At 50.4% G+C, this 19,133-nt stretch overlaps 1 protein-coding gene across 2 annotated transcripts in view; it reads left to right on the top strand.

Annotated features, from left to right (window-relative positions):
• The window catches only part of ppp1r16a (protein phosphatase 1, regulatory subunit 16A), a 131,340-nt gene that overhangs the window by 86,994 nt on the left and 25,213 nt on the right, over nucleotides 1–19,133 (top strand). For both annotated transcript variants that reach the window (XM_038798711.1, XM_038798712.1), the window contains exons 3-7: nucleotides 3,288–3,358; nucleotides 4,059–4,204; nucleotides 8,709–8,812; nucleotides 10,321–10,445; nucleotides 18,796–18,921. In XM_038798711.1, the coding sequence (XP_038654639.1) occupies nucleotides 3,288–3,358; nucleotides 4,059–4,204; nucleotides 8,709–8,812; nucleotides 10,321–10,445; nucleotides 18,796–18,921 (572 nt within the window). The remainder of the gene's footprint in view (nucleotides 1–3,287; nucleotides 3,359–4,058; nucleotides 4,205–8,708; nucleotides 8,813–10,320; nucleotides 10,446–18,795; nucleotides 18,922–19,133) is intronic.

Below are 19,133 nucleotides of genomic sequence, written 5' to 3'. Positions count from 1 at the left end.
CCCTCGCACCTTAAACCTATGCCCCCTAGTAATTGACACCTCTACCCTGGGAAAAAGCCTCTAACTATCCACTCTGTCTATGCCCCTCATAATTTTGTAGACCTCTATCAGATCGCCCCTCAACCTCCATTGTTCCAGTGAGAACAAACCGAGTTTATTCAACCGCTCCTCATAGCTAATGCCCTCCATACCAGGAACATCCTGATAAATCTCTTCTGCACCCTCTCTAAATCTTCCACATCCTTCTGGTAGTGTGGCGACCAGAATTGAACACTATACTCTAAGTGTGGCCTAACTATGGTTCTATACAGCTGCAACAGTTCTGTATTATACTCAATGCCCCGGTCTCAGGTTCGAACTCCAGGGTCCCAGGTTCGATTCCGGCTTGGGTCACTGTCTGTCCGGAGTCTGCACATCCTCCCCGTGTGTGCGTGGGTTTCCTCCGGGTGCTCCGGTTTCCTCCCACAGTCCAAAGATGTGCAGGTTAGGTGGATAGGCCATGCTAAATTGCCCTTAGTGTCCAAAATTGCCCTTAGTGTTGGGTGGGGTTACTGGGTTATGGGGATAGGGTGGAGGTGTTGACCTTGGGTAGGGTGCTCTTTCCAAGAGCCGGTGCAGACTCGATGGGCCGAATGGCCCTCCTTCTGCACTGTAAATTCTATGATAATGAAGGCAAGCATGCCGTATGCCTTCTTGACTACCTTCTCCACCTGTGTTGCCCCTTTCAGTAACCTGTGGACCTGTACACCCAGATCTCTCTGACTGTCAATACTCTTGAGGGTTCTACCATTTACTGTATATTCCCTAACTGTATTAGACCTTCCAAAATGCATTACCTCACATTTGTCCGGATTAAACTCCATCTGCCATCTCGCCGCCCAAGTCTCCAGACGATTTAAATCCTGCTGTATCCTCTGACAGTCCTCATCGCTATCCACAATTCCACCAACCTTTGTGTCGTTTGCAAACTTACTAATCAGACCAGTTACATTTTCCTCCAAATCATTTATATATACTACGAACAGCAAAGGTCCCAGCACTGATCCCTGCGGAACACCACTGGTCACAACCCTCCAATCAGAAAAGCACCCTTCCATTGCTACTCTCTGCCTTCTATGACCGAGCCAGTTCTGTATCCACCTTGCCAGCTCACCTCTGATCCCGTGTGACTTCACCTTTTGTACCAGTCTGTCATGAGGGACCTTGTCAAAGGCCTTACTGAAGTCCATATAGACAACATCCACTGCCCTACCTGCATCAATCATCTTTGTGACCTCCTCGAAAAACTCTATCAAGTTAGTGAGACAGGACCTCCTCTTCACAAAACCATGCTGCCTCTCGCTAATACGTCCATTTGCTTCCAAATAGGAGTAGATCCTGTCTCGAAGAATTCTCTCCAGTAATTTCCCTAGCACTGACGTAAGGCTCACTGGCCTATAGTTTCCTGGATTATCCTTGCAACCCTTCTTAAACAAAGGAACAACATTGGCTATTCTCCAGTCCTCCAGGACATCACCTGAAGACAGTGAGGATGCAAAGATTTCTGTCAAGGCCTCAGCAATTTCCTCTCTAGCCTCCTTCAGTATTCTGGGGTAGATCCCATCAGGCCCTGGGGACCTATCTACCTTAATATTTTTCAAGACACCCAACACCTCGTCTTTTTGGATCTCAATGTGACCCAGGCTATCTACACACCCTTCTCCAGACTCAACATCCACCAATTACTTCTCTTTGGTGAGGGAGCTTTACTCTAACCCCGTGCTGTACCTGTCCTGGGAGTGTTTGATGGGGACAGTGTAGAGGGAGGTTTACTCTGTATCTAACCCCGTGCTGTACCTGTCCTGGGAGTGCTTGATGGGGACAGTGTAGAGGGAGGTTTACTCTGTATCTAACCCCGTGCTGTCCCTGTCCTGGGAGTGTTTGATGGGGACAGTGCAGAGGGAGCTTTACTCTGTATCTAACCCCATGCTGTACCTGTCCTGGGAGTGTTTGATGGGGACAGTGTAGAGGGAGCGTTACTCTGTATCTAACCCCGTGCTGTACCTGTCCTGGGAGTGTTTGATGGGGACAGTGTAGAGGGAGCTTTACTCTGTATCGAACCCCGTGCTGTACCTGTCCTGGGAGTGTTTGATGGGGACAGTGTAGAGGGAGCTTTACTCTGTATCGAACCCCGTGCTGTACCTGTCCTGGGAGTGTTTGATGGGGACAGTGTAGAGGGAGCTTTACTCTGTATCTAACCCTGTGCTGTATCTGTCCTGGGAGTGTTTGATGGGGACAGTGTAGAGGGAGCGTTACTCTGTATCTAACCCCGTGCTGTACCTGTCCTGGGAGTGTTTGATGGGGACAGTGTAGAGGGAGCTTTACTCTGTATCTAACCCTGTGCTGTACCTGTCCTGGGAGTGTTTGATGGGGACAGTGTAGAGAGAGCTTTACTCTGTATCTAACCCCGTGCTATCCCTGTCCTGGGAGTGTTTGATGGGGACAGTGTAGAGGGAGCTTTACTCTGTATCTAACCCCGTGCTGTACCTGTCCTGGAAGTGTTTGATGGGGACAGTGTAGAGAGAGCTTTACTCTGTATCTAACCCCGTGCTGTACCTGTCCTGGGAGTGTTTGATGGGGACAGTGTAGAGGGAGCGTTACTCTGTATCTAACCCCTTGCTGTACCTGCCCTGGGAGTGTTTGATGGGGACAGTGTAGAGAGAGCTTTACTCTGTATCTAACCCCGTGCTGTACCTGTCCTGGGAGTGTTTGATGGGGACAGTGTAGAGGAAGCTTTACTCTGTATCTAACCCCGTGCTGTACCTGTCCTGGGAGTGTTTGATGGGGACAGTGTAGAGGGAGCGTTACTCTGTATCTAACCCCTTGCTGTACCTGCCCTGGGAGTGTTTGATGGGGACAGTGTAGAGAGAGCTTTACTCTGTATCTAACCCCGTGCTGTACCTGTCCTGGGAGTGTTTGATGGGGACAGTGTAGAGGAAGCTTTACTCTGTATCTAACCCTGTGCTGTACCTGTCCTGGGAGTGTTTGATGAGGACAGTGTAGAGGGAGCTTTACTCTGTATCTAACCCCGTGCTGTACCTGTCCTGGGAGTGTTTGATGGGGACAGTGTGGAGGGAGCTTTACTCTGTATCTAACCCCGTGCTGTACCTATCCTGGGAGTGTTTTGGTCAACATTTGGCCTTGTGGCTGACCTGTTCCTATCCCTAACATTGTTCATGTTGGTGTTCAATCTGTTTTTGTTCAATGTCCACCCGTGTTAGTGACAATTGATTTTGCTTTACTTACAGTGCGGCAGTTATTGGAGAGTGGCGTTGTCCCAGATTTGTATAATGAGGATGGTTTGACGGCTCTGCATCAGGTGAGTGAGGTTTTGGATAGTATGAATGGCCAGGGTGGCACTGCCAATGTGCTATGTTAGTGTGTAATTAATCTGTGAACTTGCTGTTGGTGTTGGAGGGGCCTCCCTCCTGTAACATTGGACAACCTAGTTTCTGGCCTGACTCTTGCGGTACAGAAAGGAGCCATTCAGCCCATCTTGCATGTTCTAGCTCTTTGAAGTGACTTCTCTCCCAGTCTTTTCCTTTTCCCATGTTGTCCAGGGCCCCTCAATTCGAGGGTGGCCACTGCCCAGACACATGTGTTGCTGCCCTGGGCATTGACTTGAGTGAATAGGGCTGTTCCTGGCCTGCAGGCCCTTGGACTGGATGCCCCATGTGGTCGTACGACCCAGAGTACACAATTTAATTGCTTTACTTTTGTTTTCCGTTGTTGCCCGGTTTTGTCATCGAGACTCGAGGCGCGATGCAAGTTGTCGCCATTTTGAACGATTGGTAACGAGCTCCTGCCAGTCCTCACTGTCGGAGCTGCTGCCTTGCAGGGAGAGTTTCAGAATGGCTTTGAAGCATTGTCATCGCCCGCCCCGGAATGTTGCCCCCTGCCCCACGTGTATAATGCAGTTTGGGCTGCTGAGGGAATGGGTTTTAGATGCTGATCCCTTCTGGCCCTTAGTATGAACGAGCTTGTGCTGGGTCCTCACCACCTCCTGCCTTGTTTTACAGTGCTGTATCGATGACTATGAAGAAATTGTCAAGTTGCTGCTTGAAGCTCAGGCTGATGTGAATGCGTGCGACAGTGAGCTGTGGACACCCCTGCACGCAGCTGCCACCTGTGGACACCTACACCTCGTGCAACAACTGATTCAACAGTTACGTACGGAGTCTCCTCCACTCCACCATCGAGTCGCAGCAGTGATAATATGGGTGGGGTTTGGGTGGGCAGTGTAACTCAGTACCTCCCCTCACCACGTCCTGCGTTGCTGTTTGATTATCTTCGCCTTGCCTGTCCTCCCAGTGCCTCAGCAAGTAGCCATTCTCCCTGGACAGTGCCAGACGCTGCCTGTGAGCAGGGAACTGTAGCCATTCTCCCTGTACCGTGCCAGACGCTGCCTGTGAGCAGGGAACTGTAGCCTTTCTCCCTGGACGGTGCCAGACGCTGCCTGTGAGCAGGGAACTGTAGCCATTCTCCCTGTACGGTGCCAGACGCTGCCTGTGAGCAGGGAACTGTAGCCATTCTCCCTGGACAGTGCCAGACGCTGCCTGTGAGCAGGGAACTGTAGCCATTCACCCTGTACGGTGCCAGACGCTGCCTGTGAGCAGGGAACTGTAGCCATTCACCCTGTACGGTGCCAGACGCTGCCTGTGAGCAGGGAACTGTAGCCATTCACCCTGTACGGTGCCAGACGCTGCCTGTGAGCAGGGAACTGTAGCCATTCTCCCTGGACAGTGCCAGACGCTGCCTGTGAGCAGGGAACTGTAGCCATTCTCCCTGTACAGTGCCAGACGCTGCCTGTGAGCCGGGAACTGTAGCCATTCACCCCGTACGGTGCCAGACGCTGCCTGTGAGCAGGGAACTGTAGCCATTCACCCTGTACGGTGCCAGCCATGCCTGTGAGCAGGGAACTGTAGCCATTCACCCTGTACGGTGCCAGACGCTGCCTGTGAGCAGGGAACTGTAGCCATTCTCCCTGTACAGTGCCAGACGCTGCCTGTGAGCAGGGAACTGTAGCCATTCTCCCTGTACCGTGCCAGACGCTGCCTGTGAGCAGGGAACTGTAGCCATTCTCCCTGGACGGTGCCAGACGCTGCCTGTGAGCAGGGAACTGTAGCCATTCTCCCTGTACAGTGCCAGACGCTGCCTGTGAGCAGGGAACTGTAGCCATTCTCCCTGTACCGTGCCAGACGCTGCCTGTGAGCAGGGAACTGTAGCCATTCTCCCTGTATGGTGCCAGACGCTGTCTGTGAGCAGGGAACTGTAGCCATTCTCCCTGTACAGTGCCAGACGCTGCCTGTGAGCAGGGAACTGTAGCCATTCTCCCTGTATGGTGCCAGACACTGCCTGTGAGCCGGGAACTGTAGCCATTCTCCCTGGACAGTGCCAGACGCTGCCTGTGAGCAGGGAACTGTAGCCATTCTCCCTGGACGGTGCCAGACGCTGCCTGTGAGCCGGGAACTGTAGCCATTCACCCTGTACGGTGCCAGACGCTGCCTGTGAGCAGGGAACTGTAGCCATTCTCCCTGGACGGTGCCAGACGCTGCCTGTGAGCAGGGAACTGTAGCCATTCTCCCTGGACAGTGCCAGACGCTGCCTGTGAGCAGGGAACTGTAGCCATTCTCCCTGGACAGTGCCAGACGCTGCCTGTGAGCAGGGAACTGTAGCCATTCTCCCTGTACGGTGCCAGACGCTGCCTGTGAGCCGGGAACTGTAGCCATTCTCCCTGGACAGTGCCAGACGCTGCCTGTGAGCCGGGAACTGTAGCCATTCTCCCTGTACGGTGCCAGACGCTGCCTGTGAGCAGGGAACTGTAGCCATTCTCCCTGTACGGTGCCAGACGCTGCCTGTGAGCAGGGAACTGTAGCCATTCTCCCTGGACAGTGCCAGACGCTGCCTGTGAGCAGGGAACTGTAGCCATTCTCCCTGGACAGTGCCAGACGCTGCCTGTGAGCAGGGAACTGTAGCCATTCACCCTGTACGGTGCCAGACGCTGCCTGTGAGCAGGGAACTGTAGCCATTCTCCCTGTACAGTGCCAGACGCTGCCTGTGAGCCGGGAACTGTAGCCATTCTCCCTGGACGGTGCCAGACGCTGCCTGTGAGCAGGGAACTGTAGCCATTCTCCCTGGACGGTGCCAGACGCTGCCTGTGAGCAGGGAACTGTAGCCATTCTCCCTGTACGGTGCCAGACACTGCCTGTGAGCAGGGAACTGTAGCCATTCTCCCTGTACGGTGCCAGACGCTGCCTGTGAGCAGGGAACTGTAGCCATTCTCCCTGGACAGTGCCAGACGCTGCCTGTGAGCAGGGAACTGTAGCCATTCTCCCTGTATGGGGCCAGACGCTGCCTGTGAGCAGGGAACTGTAGCCATTCTCCCTGGACAGTGCCAGACGCTGCCTGTGAGCAGGGAACTGTAGCCATTCTCCCTGTACGGTGCCAGACGCTGCCTGTGAGCTGGGAACTGTAGCCATTCTCCCTGTACGGTGCCAGCCATGCCTGTGAGCAGGGAACTGTAGCCATTCTCCCTGGACAGTGCCAGACGCTGCCTGTGAGCCGGGAACTGTAGCCATTCTCCCTGTACGGTGCCAGCCATGCCTGTGAGCAGGGAACTGTAGCCATTCTCCCTGTACGGTGCCAGCCATGCCTGTGAGCAGGGAACTGTAGCCATTCTCCCTGTACGGTGCCAGCCATGCCTGTGAGCAGGGAACTGTAGCCATTCTCCCTGTACGGTGCCAGCCATGCCTGTGAGCAGGGAACTGTAGCCATTCTCCCTGTACGGTGCCAGCCATGCCTGTGAGCAGGGAACTGTAGCCATTCTCCCTATACGGTGCCAGACGCTGCCTGTGAGCAGGGAACTGTAGCCATTCTCCCTGGACAGTGCCAGACGCTGCCTGTGAGCAGGGAACTGTAGCCATTCTCCCTGTACAGTGCCAGACGCTGCCTGTGAGCAGGGAACTGTAGCCATTCTCCCTGTACGGTGCCAGACGCTGCCTGTGAGCCGGGAACTGTAGCCATTCTCCCTGTACGGTGCCAGACGCTGTCTGTGAGCTGGGAACTGTAGCCATTCTCCCTGGACGGTGCCAGACGCTGCCTGTGAGCAGGGAACTGTAGCCATTCTCCCTGTACGGTGCCAGACGCTGCCTGTGAGCAGGGAACTGTAGCCATTCTCCCTGGACAGTGCCAGACGCTGCCTGTGAGCCGGGAACTGTAGCCATTCTCCCTGTACAGTGCCAGCCATGCCTGTGAGCAGGGAACTGTAGCCATTCTCCCTGTACAGTGCCAGACGCTGCCTGTGAGCAGGGAACTGTAGCCATTCTCCCTGTATGGTGCCAGACGCTGCCTGTGAGCAGGGAACTGTAGCCATTCTCCCTGGATGGTGCCAGACGCTGCCTGTGAGCAGGGAACTGTAGCCATTCTCCCTGGATGGTGCCAGACGCTGCCTGTGAGCAGGGAACTGTAGCCATTCTCCCTGTACAGTGCCAGACGCTGCCTGTGAGCAGGGAACTGTAGCCATTCTCCCTGTACCGTGCCAGACGCTGCCTGTGAGCAGGGAACTGTAGCCATTCTCCCTGTACGGTGCCAGACGCTGCCTGTGAGCAGGGAACTGTAGCCATTCTCCCTGTACCGTGCCAGACGCTGCCTGTGAGCAGGGAACTGTAGCCATTCTCCCTGTATGGGGCCAGACGCTGCCTGTGAGCAGGGAACTGTAGCCATTCTCCCTGGACAGTGCCAGACGCTGCCTGTGAGCCGGGAACTGTAGCCATTCTCCCTGTACGGTGCCAGACGCTGCCTGTGAGCAGGGAACTGTAGCCATTCTCCCTGGATGGTGCCAGACGCTGCCTGTGAGCAGGGAACTGTAGCCATTCTCCCTGTACGGTGCCACACGCTGCCTGTGAGCAGGGAACTGTAGCCATTCTCCCTGGACAGTGCCAGACGCTGCCTGTGAGCAGGGAACTGTAGCCATTCACCCTGGACGGTGCCAGATGCTGTCTGTGAGCAGGGAACTGTTTACCATCACAGCTGAGCCCAGTCCTCTCAACCTGACATCTCCACCTTGCTGATCATTCAAGGGCTGTGGGCATCGCTGGCTGGGCTGGGCCGGGCCAGCATTTGGTGCCCATCCCTAACTGCCCTCGAATGGAGTCTGGTTGCTCCATCATTTCAGAGGGGCAGTTAAGAGTCATCCGAATCGCTGTGTGGGTCTGGAGTCACATGTAGGCCACACCGGGTGAAGGCGACAGATTTCCTTCCCTAGAGGATATTAGTGACCCAGACGGGCTTGTACGACAATCGACGATAGTTTAATGGCCATCATGACTGAGATTGGCTTTACATTCCAGATGTTTTAATTGAGCTTACTTCCACCAGCTGCCGTGGTGGGATTTGAGTCTGTGTCCCCAAAAAAGCTGATGTTACTTGTCACTGTGCAGCCCGCCTCCTCAATACTGCAGTCATTGGCACTGGAGAGTGAAATAAGTCCTGATTTTCCTCCCTTATGCCCAGCCCAGGAGGGCCTGAGGCCACGTGTTAAACCTCCCACATTGGTTTCTGATTTCTAATGTACTCTGTGATTTGGGTGACAATTGAGGGTGTTGATTGCTGTACAGTGGAATCGGTGAAGTTCCCCGTATGAGACTCACGATGGTGGTTTCCCTTTACAGTGGTGCTAATCTCATGGCTGTCAATGCTGACGGGAACATGCCTTATGATTTGTGTGAGGATGATGTCACCTTGGACTACATTGAGAGCGCAATGGCCCAACAAGGTGTGTATGTTTATTTTGGGATGGGTAAAGTCGCTGGGATATGATCGCACAGGGCTGAACTGGAGTCATGAGATCGTCACGCCATTCAGCCCCTCTGATTGTGGCCTTAACTCTACTTTCCTGTACAGCCCCCAAATCCTTTGGCACTCTTGTGAACAAAAATCTATCTCTGTCTTAAATATAGTCCGCACGCATGAGGGGGCTGGTTTAGCACAGTGGGCTAAACAGCTGGCTTGTAATGCAGAACAAGGCAGCAGCGCGGGTTCAATACCCGTACTGGCCTCCCCGAACAGGCGCCGGAATGTGGCGACTGGGGGCTTTTCACAGTAACTTCATTGAAGCCTATTTGTGACAATAAGCGATTATTATTATATTATTACGGCCTCAACTGGGACCTTCGATTCATTTCGCATTATGAAATGAAAATCGCTTATTGTCACGAGTAGACTTCAATGAAGTTACTGTGAAAAGCCCCTAGTCGCCACATTCCGGCGCCTGTTCGGGGAGGCTGTTACGGGAATCGAACCGTGCTGCTGGCCTGCTTGATCTGCTTTCAAAGCCAGCGATTTAGCCCAGAGTGCTAAAAGCCCCTTACATTCACCCCCCACCATCTGACCTGGGCTTTGTAATTCCTACCAACTGCCCTGGCTTGAGGCAATTCACACCTCTTTAACCTGCGATCACCCCTCTCTCCAGTCGCACCCGTAAAGACTTAATTTCCTGCAAAGACGCGCATTCAAAGTATCATCTCGCATCATTGGCTTTGTCTATATATGTGTTTGTGGAACCCACCTCTTCATTCACCTGAGGAAGGAGCAGTGCTCTGAAAGCTAGTGGCTGAAACAAACTGCTGGACCGTAACCTGGTGTTGTAAGACTTCTAACTGTGCCCACCCCAGTCCAATGCCGGCATCTCCACATCTTAAATATATTCAAATGACCCATCCCCGGCTATCTGGGGAAGAGAATTCCACAGACTAATGATCCTTGAGGGAAAAACTTTTCTCCTTTGTCTTAAAAGGGATTCTGAAACTCTACCCCTCGTGCAAATCTCCCCAACAAGCGGAGACATCCCCCATTGCACCCGATCCCCTCCGCTTACAATCCTATATGTTTCAATAAGCTCACCCCTAATTCTTCTAAACTCCAGTGGGTATCAGCCCAACCTGCTGAACCTTTCACCGAACACAGCCCCTTCAGCCCTGGAGTCAACTGAGTGAACCTTCTCTTCCAATGCAGGCACATCTTTCCTTCAGTAAGGGGCACAGAGAGCTCCAAGTGGGCGGAGTGACCTCTGTGAATGGGAATAATCACCAAGGCTGACTGTGACTCGTGGTGACACTTTTGTCTCTCTCTCGAGCGCATGGGTTTGAGCCCCCCCCCCCACCACTGCGAGCGCACAATATAGCTGGGGTTCCTCCACACAGTTCAATCACCCCAATCCCAGGAGCTCCCCGGGGCACCTTCCATCATTTTGTAAAGTGATTGAAGTATTTTGGTTCCTATCAGATATCACTCAAGAAAAAATTGACGAATCTCGAATGGCCACAGAGAAGTGGATGATTGAAGACATCAGGCAGCTGCTGGAGAGCAACACAGAACTGAATCGGCAGAATGATGTGGGCACTTGTCTGGTATGACCCTGCTTATCTCTACTCTCCCTGAGGGATGTGCACATAACCCCCCCCCCCCCTGTGGTTCCTGCCACTTGTCTGCACCATTCTCTCATCACCTCTTTCCCAAAGGTGCTGCTTCTCCCCTGGGTTCATTCAGCACCCCTATACCTGAGCGTCACTGACGATTGATTGTCCATCCCTGGTCTGCACCTTGAGGTGGACCTCCTTGAATTCTTATTTCCGGTTTCTTCCAGGTTGTTCACTGGGGTGAAAGCGTGGTCCTGCGATGTGAGGCTGGGTAAACTGTGTCTATATTCTCAGGACTTTAGAAGAATGTGACGTGATCTCATTCATAGCTACAAAACTCTGAGTGTGTTTGACAGGGTGAACGCCGAGAGACTGTTCCCCCTAGCCGGGGAATCTAAAACACGGGCACAGACTCAGGATAAGGGGGGCCGATCATTTCCACAAGACCATAAGCCTTAGGAGCAGAATTAGGCCACTCGGCCCATCGAGTCTGCTCCGCCATTCAATAAGGCTGATATTTTTTCATCCCCATTCTCCTGCCTTCTCCCCACAACCCTTGATCCCGTCATTAATCAAGAACCTATCTATCTGTGTTTTAAAGACACTCAGTGAATTGGCCTCCACAGCCTTCTGCGGCAAAGAGTTCCACAGATTCACCACCCTCTGGCTGAAGAAATTCCTCCTCATCCCTGTTTTAAAGGATTGTCCCTTTAATCTGAGATTGTGTCCTCTGCTTTTAGTTTTTCCGACAAGTGGAAACATCCTCTCCACATTCACTCTATCCAGGTCTCGCAGTATCCTGTAAGTTTCATTAAGATCCCCCCTCATCCTTCTAAACCCCAACGAGTACAGACCCAGAGTCCTCAACCGTTCCTCATATGACAAGTTCTTCATTCCAGGGATCATTCTTGTGAAACTCCTCTGGACCCTTTCCACGGCCAGCACATCCTTCCTTAGATACAGGGCCTAAAACTGCTCACAATACTCCAAATAGGGTCTGACCAGAGCCTTATACAACCTCAGAAGTACATCACTGGTCTTGTATTCTAGCCCTCTCGACATGAATGCGAACATTGCATTTGCCTTCCTAGCTGCCGACTGAACCGTGAACAAGGACTCCCAAGTCCCTTTGTGCTTCTGATTTCCTATTCATCTCCCCATCTTGGACTGAGATGAGAAATTACTTCACTTGGGAATGCTCCATCGTTGGATATATTTAAGTCTAGGATGGACAGATGTTTGGTGTCTCGAGGGATATTGGGCGGGAGGGGGGGGTCAGCAAAGTGGAGTTGAGGCCACAATCAGATCAGCAATGCTCTGACTGACTGGTGGAGCAGGCTCGACGGGCTGAGTGGCCTCCTCCTGTTTAATCTGCCCACGTGTTACCCGTCTAAACGTAACTCTGCTTCTCCAATTGCTGTGATGGGATCTGAACTCCCGTTCCCTTTACTGCAATACCCACTCTATGTAAGTGTAGGCAGACTGTGCTCGGGTACTCACAGCTAAACTCCATCCTGTCCCAACTGGTACACTGAACACTGGAAAATTCCCCACTCCACGGGCCATCGGCACCCAGTTACTGCCCCGTCCGAGACGTCCACTCTTCAGGCAGGGGCACGGTCCATGGTTCTTTAATTTCATAAAAGGCAAATTGCTGTTATTGTCCAATCAAAATTGGCAACACCATTCTGTATTTGTATATTTGAATGTACAAATGTTTGTATCTTTTGAATATTGTTATTTGAAAAGCAAGAATGAGTAGAATTGCAGGGAGAATGGCACCAATTAAATTGTTCATTTGGAGAGCTGATGCAGACACGATGGGCTAAACATACCCCTGCAATGTAACAATTCTGTGATTGTGATCTAAAAATACCTCGCAGCATTTCATGTGGAGGAGGAGAGGGTGAGGAATGGAAACTGCGAACCAGAGGAGAGGTGCGGAGGGCTAATTGGAAGCTGTTTGGGAGGGCGGTCTTCAAATAACTGCACCTGTAGTATGGCTGTAGCACGGGAGAAATGTCCAAAGGTGTTTGACATGAACATTAGCAAGGAAAGGTTCACTGAGCCACTTAGGGAGGTATAAGGGCAGGTTAACATAAGCGGCAAATGATAGACAGAGCTAAGCGACCCCACAACCAACGGATCAGATCTAAACTCCTGTCACATCCAGCCGAGAATGGTGGTGGCCAATTAAACAACTCACTGGAGGAGGAGACTCCACAAATATCCCCATCCTCACTGATAGAGGAGCCCAGCACATGTGCAAAGCATAAGGCTGAGGCATTTGCAACAATCTTCAGCCAGAAATGCCGAGTGGATGATCCATCTCGGTCTCCTCCGGAGTTCCCCAGCATCATAGATGTCAGTCTTCAGCCAATACAATTCACTCCACGTGATATCAAGAAACGGTTGAAGGTGCTGGATGCTGCAAAGGCTATGGGCCCTGACAATATCCCGGCTCCAGAACTTGCCGCACCCCTAGCCAAGCTGTTCCAGTACAGCTACAACATTGGCATCTACCCGGCAATGTGAAAAATTACCCAGGTGTGTCCTGTACGCAAGAAACGGGACAAATCCAACCCAGCCAATTACCACCCTATCAGTCTACTCTCCATCATCAGCAAAGTGATGGAAGGGATCATCAATCGTGCTTTCAAGCAGCACTTACTCGGCAATAACCTACTCACGGACGCTCAGTTTGGTATCCGCCAGGGTCACTCAGCTCCTGACCTCATTACAGCCATGGCTGAAACATGGAGAAAAGAGCTGAACTGGTGAGGTGAGAGTGACTGCTCTCGGGATCAAGGCAGCATTTGACTGAGCATGGCATCAAGGAGCCCTGACAAAACTCTAGTCGTTGGGAATCGGGAAGAAAACTCACCACTGGCTAGAATCAGACCTGGCACAAAGGAAGAGTGGTTGTGTGAGACCAATCACCTTAGTCCCTGGACATCACTGCTGGTGTTCCTCAGGGTAGTGTCCTAGGTCCAACCATCTTCAGCGACCTTCCTTCGACCATAAGGTCAGAAGTGATGATGTTCACTGATGAATGGTCAGCACCATTCCTCAGATACTGAAGCAGTCCATGTCCAAATGCAGCAAGATCTGAATGAGATTCATTGATGAATGACAAGTTACATCCGCGCCACACAAGTGACAGGCAATGAGCATCTCCAACGAGAGAGAATCTAACCACCGCCCCATGACAGTCAATAGCATTACCATCGCTGAATCCCCACAATCAACATCCTGGAGGGTTACCATTGATCAGAAACTGATCTGGACCCAGCCATATTAATACTGCGGCAACCAGAGCAGGTCAGAGGCTGGAAATCCTGCAGCCACCTGATTCGCTAAAGTCTGTCCACCATCGACAAGACACAAGTCAGGAATGTAATAGAATACTCTCCACTTGCCTGGATGAGGGTAGCTCCAACTACACACAAGAAATTCAACATCATTACACCCTGTACTATGTAGGGGGCATCACGGTAGCACAATGGTTAGCACTGTCACTTCACAGCTCCAGGGTCCCGGGTTTGATTCCCCGCTGGGTCACTGTCTGTGCGGAGTCTGCACGTCCTCCCAGTGTGTGCGTGGGTTTCCTCCGGGTGCTCCGGTTTCCTCCCACAGTCCAAAGATGTGCAGGTTAGGTGGATTGGCCATGTTAAAATGCCCCTTAATTACTGGGTTACGGGGATAGGGTAGAGGCTCTTTCCAGTGGCCGGTGCGGACTTGATAGGCCGAGTAAATCCCCCCCAAACCTGTGATTTTGATCTAGAAGGACAAGGGAGGCATGTGCATATTAACACCATAACCTGCAACCTCACCTCCAACCACACACCATTCTGACTTGGAATCACATTGCTGTTTCTTCACTGTCGTTCGGTCAATATACTGGAACTCCTTCCCTAACAATACCTGTACCACATGTATTGCAGCGTTTAAGCAGGCAGATCACCAATTCCTTCCTGAGGGCAGTTAAGGATGGTCACTAAATATTGACCTTGCTAGAGATGCCCGACCCCCATTGTTACGTCTTTGTAGAAACCAATACTAACTTCTTGAAATAAAGAAATCCAAAGTCCTAGTCCTTTACTGAAAGAATGAAGCTGTGTGCTCCCATGGTTTAAATCTGAAGAATTTATACATTACATGAATCAAACAATACAAACATTAAATACTATCTTGGATAATCGCCAATACTGTGAAATCCAAACTCAACATTCGTAAATCATGAATTAATAGTGAACACTGAAGGTAAAAAATATTCATTTCGGGCCTCCCCTACGTCCTCAGACACTAGGCACATGTTCCCTCCACTATCCCTGATCGGTCCTACTCTCACTCTGTTCATCCCTAATCCTTCCCGCCAGGGCTTTTTAATGCCCCCTTCTAGCTCTCCACAGTCCATTTTAGAATTCCTTCCTGGCCTCCTTGTAACCCTCTAGAGCCAAGTCAGATCCTCGTTTCCTCAACCCTACGTAAGCTTCCTTCTTCCTCTTGACTAGAAGCTTTACTTCTCTTGTCATCCAAGGCTCCTTCACCTTACCATTCCTTCCTCATCTCAGTGGGACAAAACTATTCAGCACTCACAGCACGTGCTCCTTAAACAACCCCCACGTTACTGTTGTGCATTTCCCTGAGAACACTTGTTCCCACTTTATGCTCCTCAGCTCTTGTCTAATAGCAAAATAATTTCCCCTCCCCCAATTAAATACCTTCCCATACTGTCTGTTCCTATCTCTCTCCAGGACTATGGTAAAGGTCAAGGAGTTGTGGTCACTGTCACCGAAATGCTCTCCCACCGAGACATCTGATGCCTGGCCTGGTTCGTTGCCGAGCACCAAATCCAATATGGCCTCCCCTAGTCGGCCTATCCACATATTGAGTCAGGAATCCTTCCAGTACACACCTGACAAAATCTGCTCCATCCAAACCATTTGCACTAAGGAGGTTCCAGTCAATATTAGGGAAGTTGAAGTCACCCATGACAACAACTCTGTTACTTCAGCACCTTTCCAAGATCTGCCGCCCAATCTGTTCCTCCATCTCTCTGCTGCTGGGAGGGGTCTATAGAAAACTCCCAATAAAGTGACTTCCACCCGTACTGAGTCAGTAGACAAACCCTCCTCAGCTACCTCCTTTTCTGCAGCTGTGATGCACTCCCTTATTAACAGTGCCACTCCCCCTCCTCTTTAACCTCCCTCCCTATTCTTAAAACACCTAAACCTTGGAACATCTAACAACCATTCCTGCCCCTGTGAAATCCATGTGTCCGTATTGGCCACAACATCGTAGTTCCAAGTACTGATCCATGCTCTAAGTTGATCTCCCTTATTCCTGACTCTCCTTGCATTGAAACAGACACACTTTAACCCATTCCACTGAGTGCAACTTTGCCCTATCAACTGTCTATCCTTCCTCACAGACTCGCTGCATACTATTGCTGCCTGTTCAACAGCTACCCTATCCTCTGATCTATAGCTCTGGTTCCCATCCCCCTGCCAAACTAGTTTAAACCCTCCCAAAGAGCTCTAGCAAACCTCCCATCCAGGGTATTGGTGCCCCTCCAGTTTAGGTGCAATCCGTCCTTCCATGTACAGGTCCCACCTTCCCCAGAAGGTGTCCCAATGATCTACATATCTGAAGCCTTCCCTCCTGCACCAGCCCTGTAGCCACGTGTTCAGCTGCACATGCTCTTTGTTCGTTGCCTCACTTGCACGTGGCACCTGTCGCAATCCTGAGATCACTACTCTGCTTGTCCTGCTCTTTAGATTCCAACCTAACTCCCTAAAAACACTTTTGAGATGCTGATCCCTTTTCTTAGCTATGACGTCGGTGCCAATGTGCACCACGACTTCTGGTTGATCTCCCTCCCCCTTAAGAATCCTGTAGACTCGATCTGACACATCCCTGGCCTTGGCACCCGGGAGGCAGCATACCTTCCGGGAGTCTCGTTCGTGACCACAGAATCTCCTATCCATTATATATATATATATGTCATTGCATTCAGCCACCAAGTCCTGCAGCACTCATATCTCCATCATGAGGAATTTCAGCCCTTCCTCTTCTCGAAGCCAGCCTGGCCCCCCAGTCGACATCAGGCACAACCTACCTGGCTTCCATGGGCACGGTCCTCACAATGTGTGTGGAACCTGCTCAGTTCCGTCTGGCTGATATAGATCCACAAACCTATTCTTAGTTTATGGATCTTATTACAATTCCAGCCAGGCCCCAACATTTGCTCGGTTACCGGATAGAAACCTCAATACTTTTTTGTATTGAATTTGTAAAACTGGGATGAAAGGATACTTTATCCCAGGAGGGATAAACACAGTATAATAGTACCTCGAGATCAAAGAAATATAGCTTACTATTGCCACTTAAACCATGCTTGACAATAAAAGGAAACATTTTAACTCCTAACTCATAGAGACATAGATGTTTACAGTATGGAAACAGGCCCTTCGGCCCAGCTTGTCCATGCCGCCCAGTTTCTATCACTAAGCTAGTCCCACTTACCCGCATTTGGCTCATATCCCTCTATACTCACCCTGTCCAACTGCTTTTTAAAGGAAAAAAATTGTACCCGCCTCTACCACAGCCTCTGGCAGCTCGTCCCAGACACTCCCCACCCTATGGGTGAAAAAACTTCCCCTCTGGTCTCTTCTGTATCTCTCCCCTCTCACCTTAAACCTTTGCCCTCTAGTTCTAGACTCCTCTACCTTTGGGAAAAGATGCTGACTATCTACCTTATCGATGCCCCTCATTATTTTATAGCCCTCTATAAGATCGCCCCCTAAGCCTCCTCCGCTCCAGGGAAAAAGGTCCCATCCTGTCCAGCCTCTCCTTATAACTCAGACCATCAAGTCCCGGTAGCATCCTCGTAAATCTCTTCTGCACTCGTTCTAGTTTAACAATATCCTTCCGATAATAGGGTGACCAGAACTGAACACAGTATTCTGTGTGTGGTCTTACCAATGTCTTGTACAACTTTAACAAGATGTCCCAACTCCTGTATTCAATATTCTGGCCAATGAAACCTAGCATGCTGAATGCCTTCTTCACCACCCTGTCCACCTGCCACTCCATTTTCAAGGAGCTATGTACCTGTACCCCTCAATCTCTTTGTTCTGTAATTCTCCCCAACTCCCTGCCATTAACTGAGTAGGTCCTGCCCTGATTTGATCGACCAAAATGCATCACCTCACATTTATCCAAATTAAACTCCATCTGCCATTCATCAGCCCACTGGCCCAATGGATCAAGATCCTGTTGCAATCTTATATAAACTATCCACTATGTTACAAATCTTGGTGTCATCTGCAAACTTACTAACCATGCCTCCTGCAGATTCTTGTCAGACTACTGCTTAACCTGACGGCCTTTTGCAGAAGTGTTCAGCTCACAGCCAAGAACTAAACCCAAATTGACTGCCACCAACCTGGCCCCTCCCATTACTACATCACCTTTATCCCACTCAAATCCCATGACCTAATTACTTAAGTTTAAACACGATGCCTCTAATTATCTAGTCCCCAGAACTCATCATAAAACCCCATTAGACCTCCTTTTAAACTTAGGCATGGTTTGAAATAGCGATGATCTCACTTTTATGGCTTCTTAATTTCACTATCTACAGCTACAGTATCTGTTTTCCTTTAAACCAGGATTTAAAAAAAAATTACTGCAGCAGATATGTACATATATATAAGAAATTAAATATTATATACAATATATATGTATATATACACACACGCATACACCCTAACCCAGGCATTTAAAACCATTACTGCCACAGATACATATAATACAATATGTATGCCAATTTCTTAAATTCATCACAATCTGGACACTCTTCTTCACCCTGCCTGTACTGGACCTTTGAAATCGTCAACTGCTACTGCCCAGGCTGGACTGATCTATAGCCTTTTATACCTTTCAATCGCCCGAGAAGTTTTTGATTTATCAGAAACCGGGAGAGTCAGTTTCTACATTCTCCGTTAGGGTCTGCCTCAAAAAAATATATAAACTTTGAAAGCACAAAATCATGACATTGTAAAGGAATATAAAATGCTTACTCTGGCTATTAAGATTATTAAGATTGCAGCCAATGAAAGAGGCGAACAGTTCAATGTAAAGTTTTCCAATGAAATGTCTTGTGAAGCATTTTGAGTAATATGCCCCTTTCAATTGAGTGTTCAGTTGCTGGCTTCACAGTGACTGATTCTCGTTATAAATGTAGATGTCAGAATTGAAAATGGCCAGTTCGGCGTGTACGTGACAGAGGAAGGTTGAGATGACAGCGTCTGTGTTACTTTGTTCTGTTGTTTAGCTCCACATCGCTGCAGCGAATGGCTACACAGAAGCTGCAGAACTGTTACTGGGTCACAAAGCGAAAGTGGATGTGAAAGATGGTGATGGCTGGGAGCCACTGCACGCTGCAGCTTGCTGGGGACAGGTGAGTGCATTTCACTGCAAACACATTGACATGGCTTCAGTACACTGCTGTGTATTAGCACTGGATGGTCAGGTCCTGTATTGGAGAGGGGGTGGGGGGAGCCGTTCCCTGTAACAGGTGATTGGGGGGGGGGGGGGCATGCCCTGTAATCTGCGATGGGGGCGGGGGGCAGGGAGCCATGCCATATAATCGGGGGTGGGGTGGGGTCCTAT

The sequence above is a fragment of the Scyliorhinus canicula genome, chromosome 5 (genome assembly GCF_902713615.1).
Source record: "Scyliorhinus canicula chromosome 5, sScyCan1.1, whole genome shotgun sequence".
Classification (NCBI taxonomy): Eukaryota; Metazoa; Chordata; class Chondrichthyes; order Carcharhiniformes; family Scyliorhinidae; genus Scyliorhinus; species Scyliorhinus canicula.
This window is presented reverse-complemented; position numbering and strand designations above follow the sequence as displayed.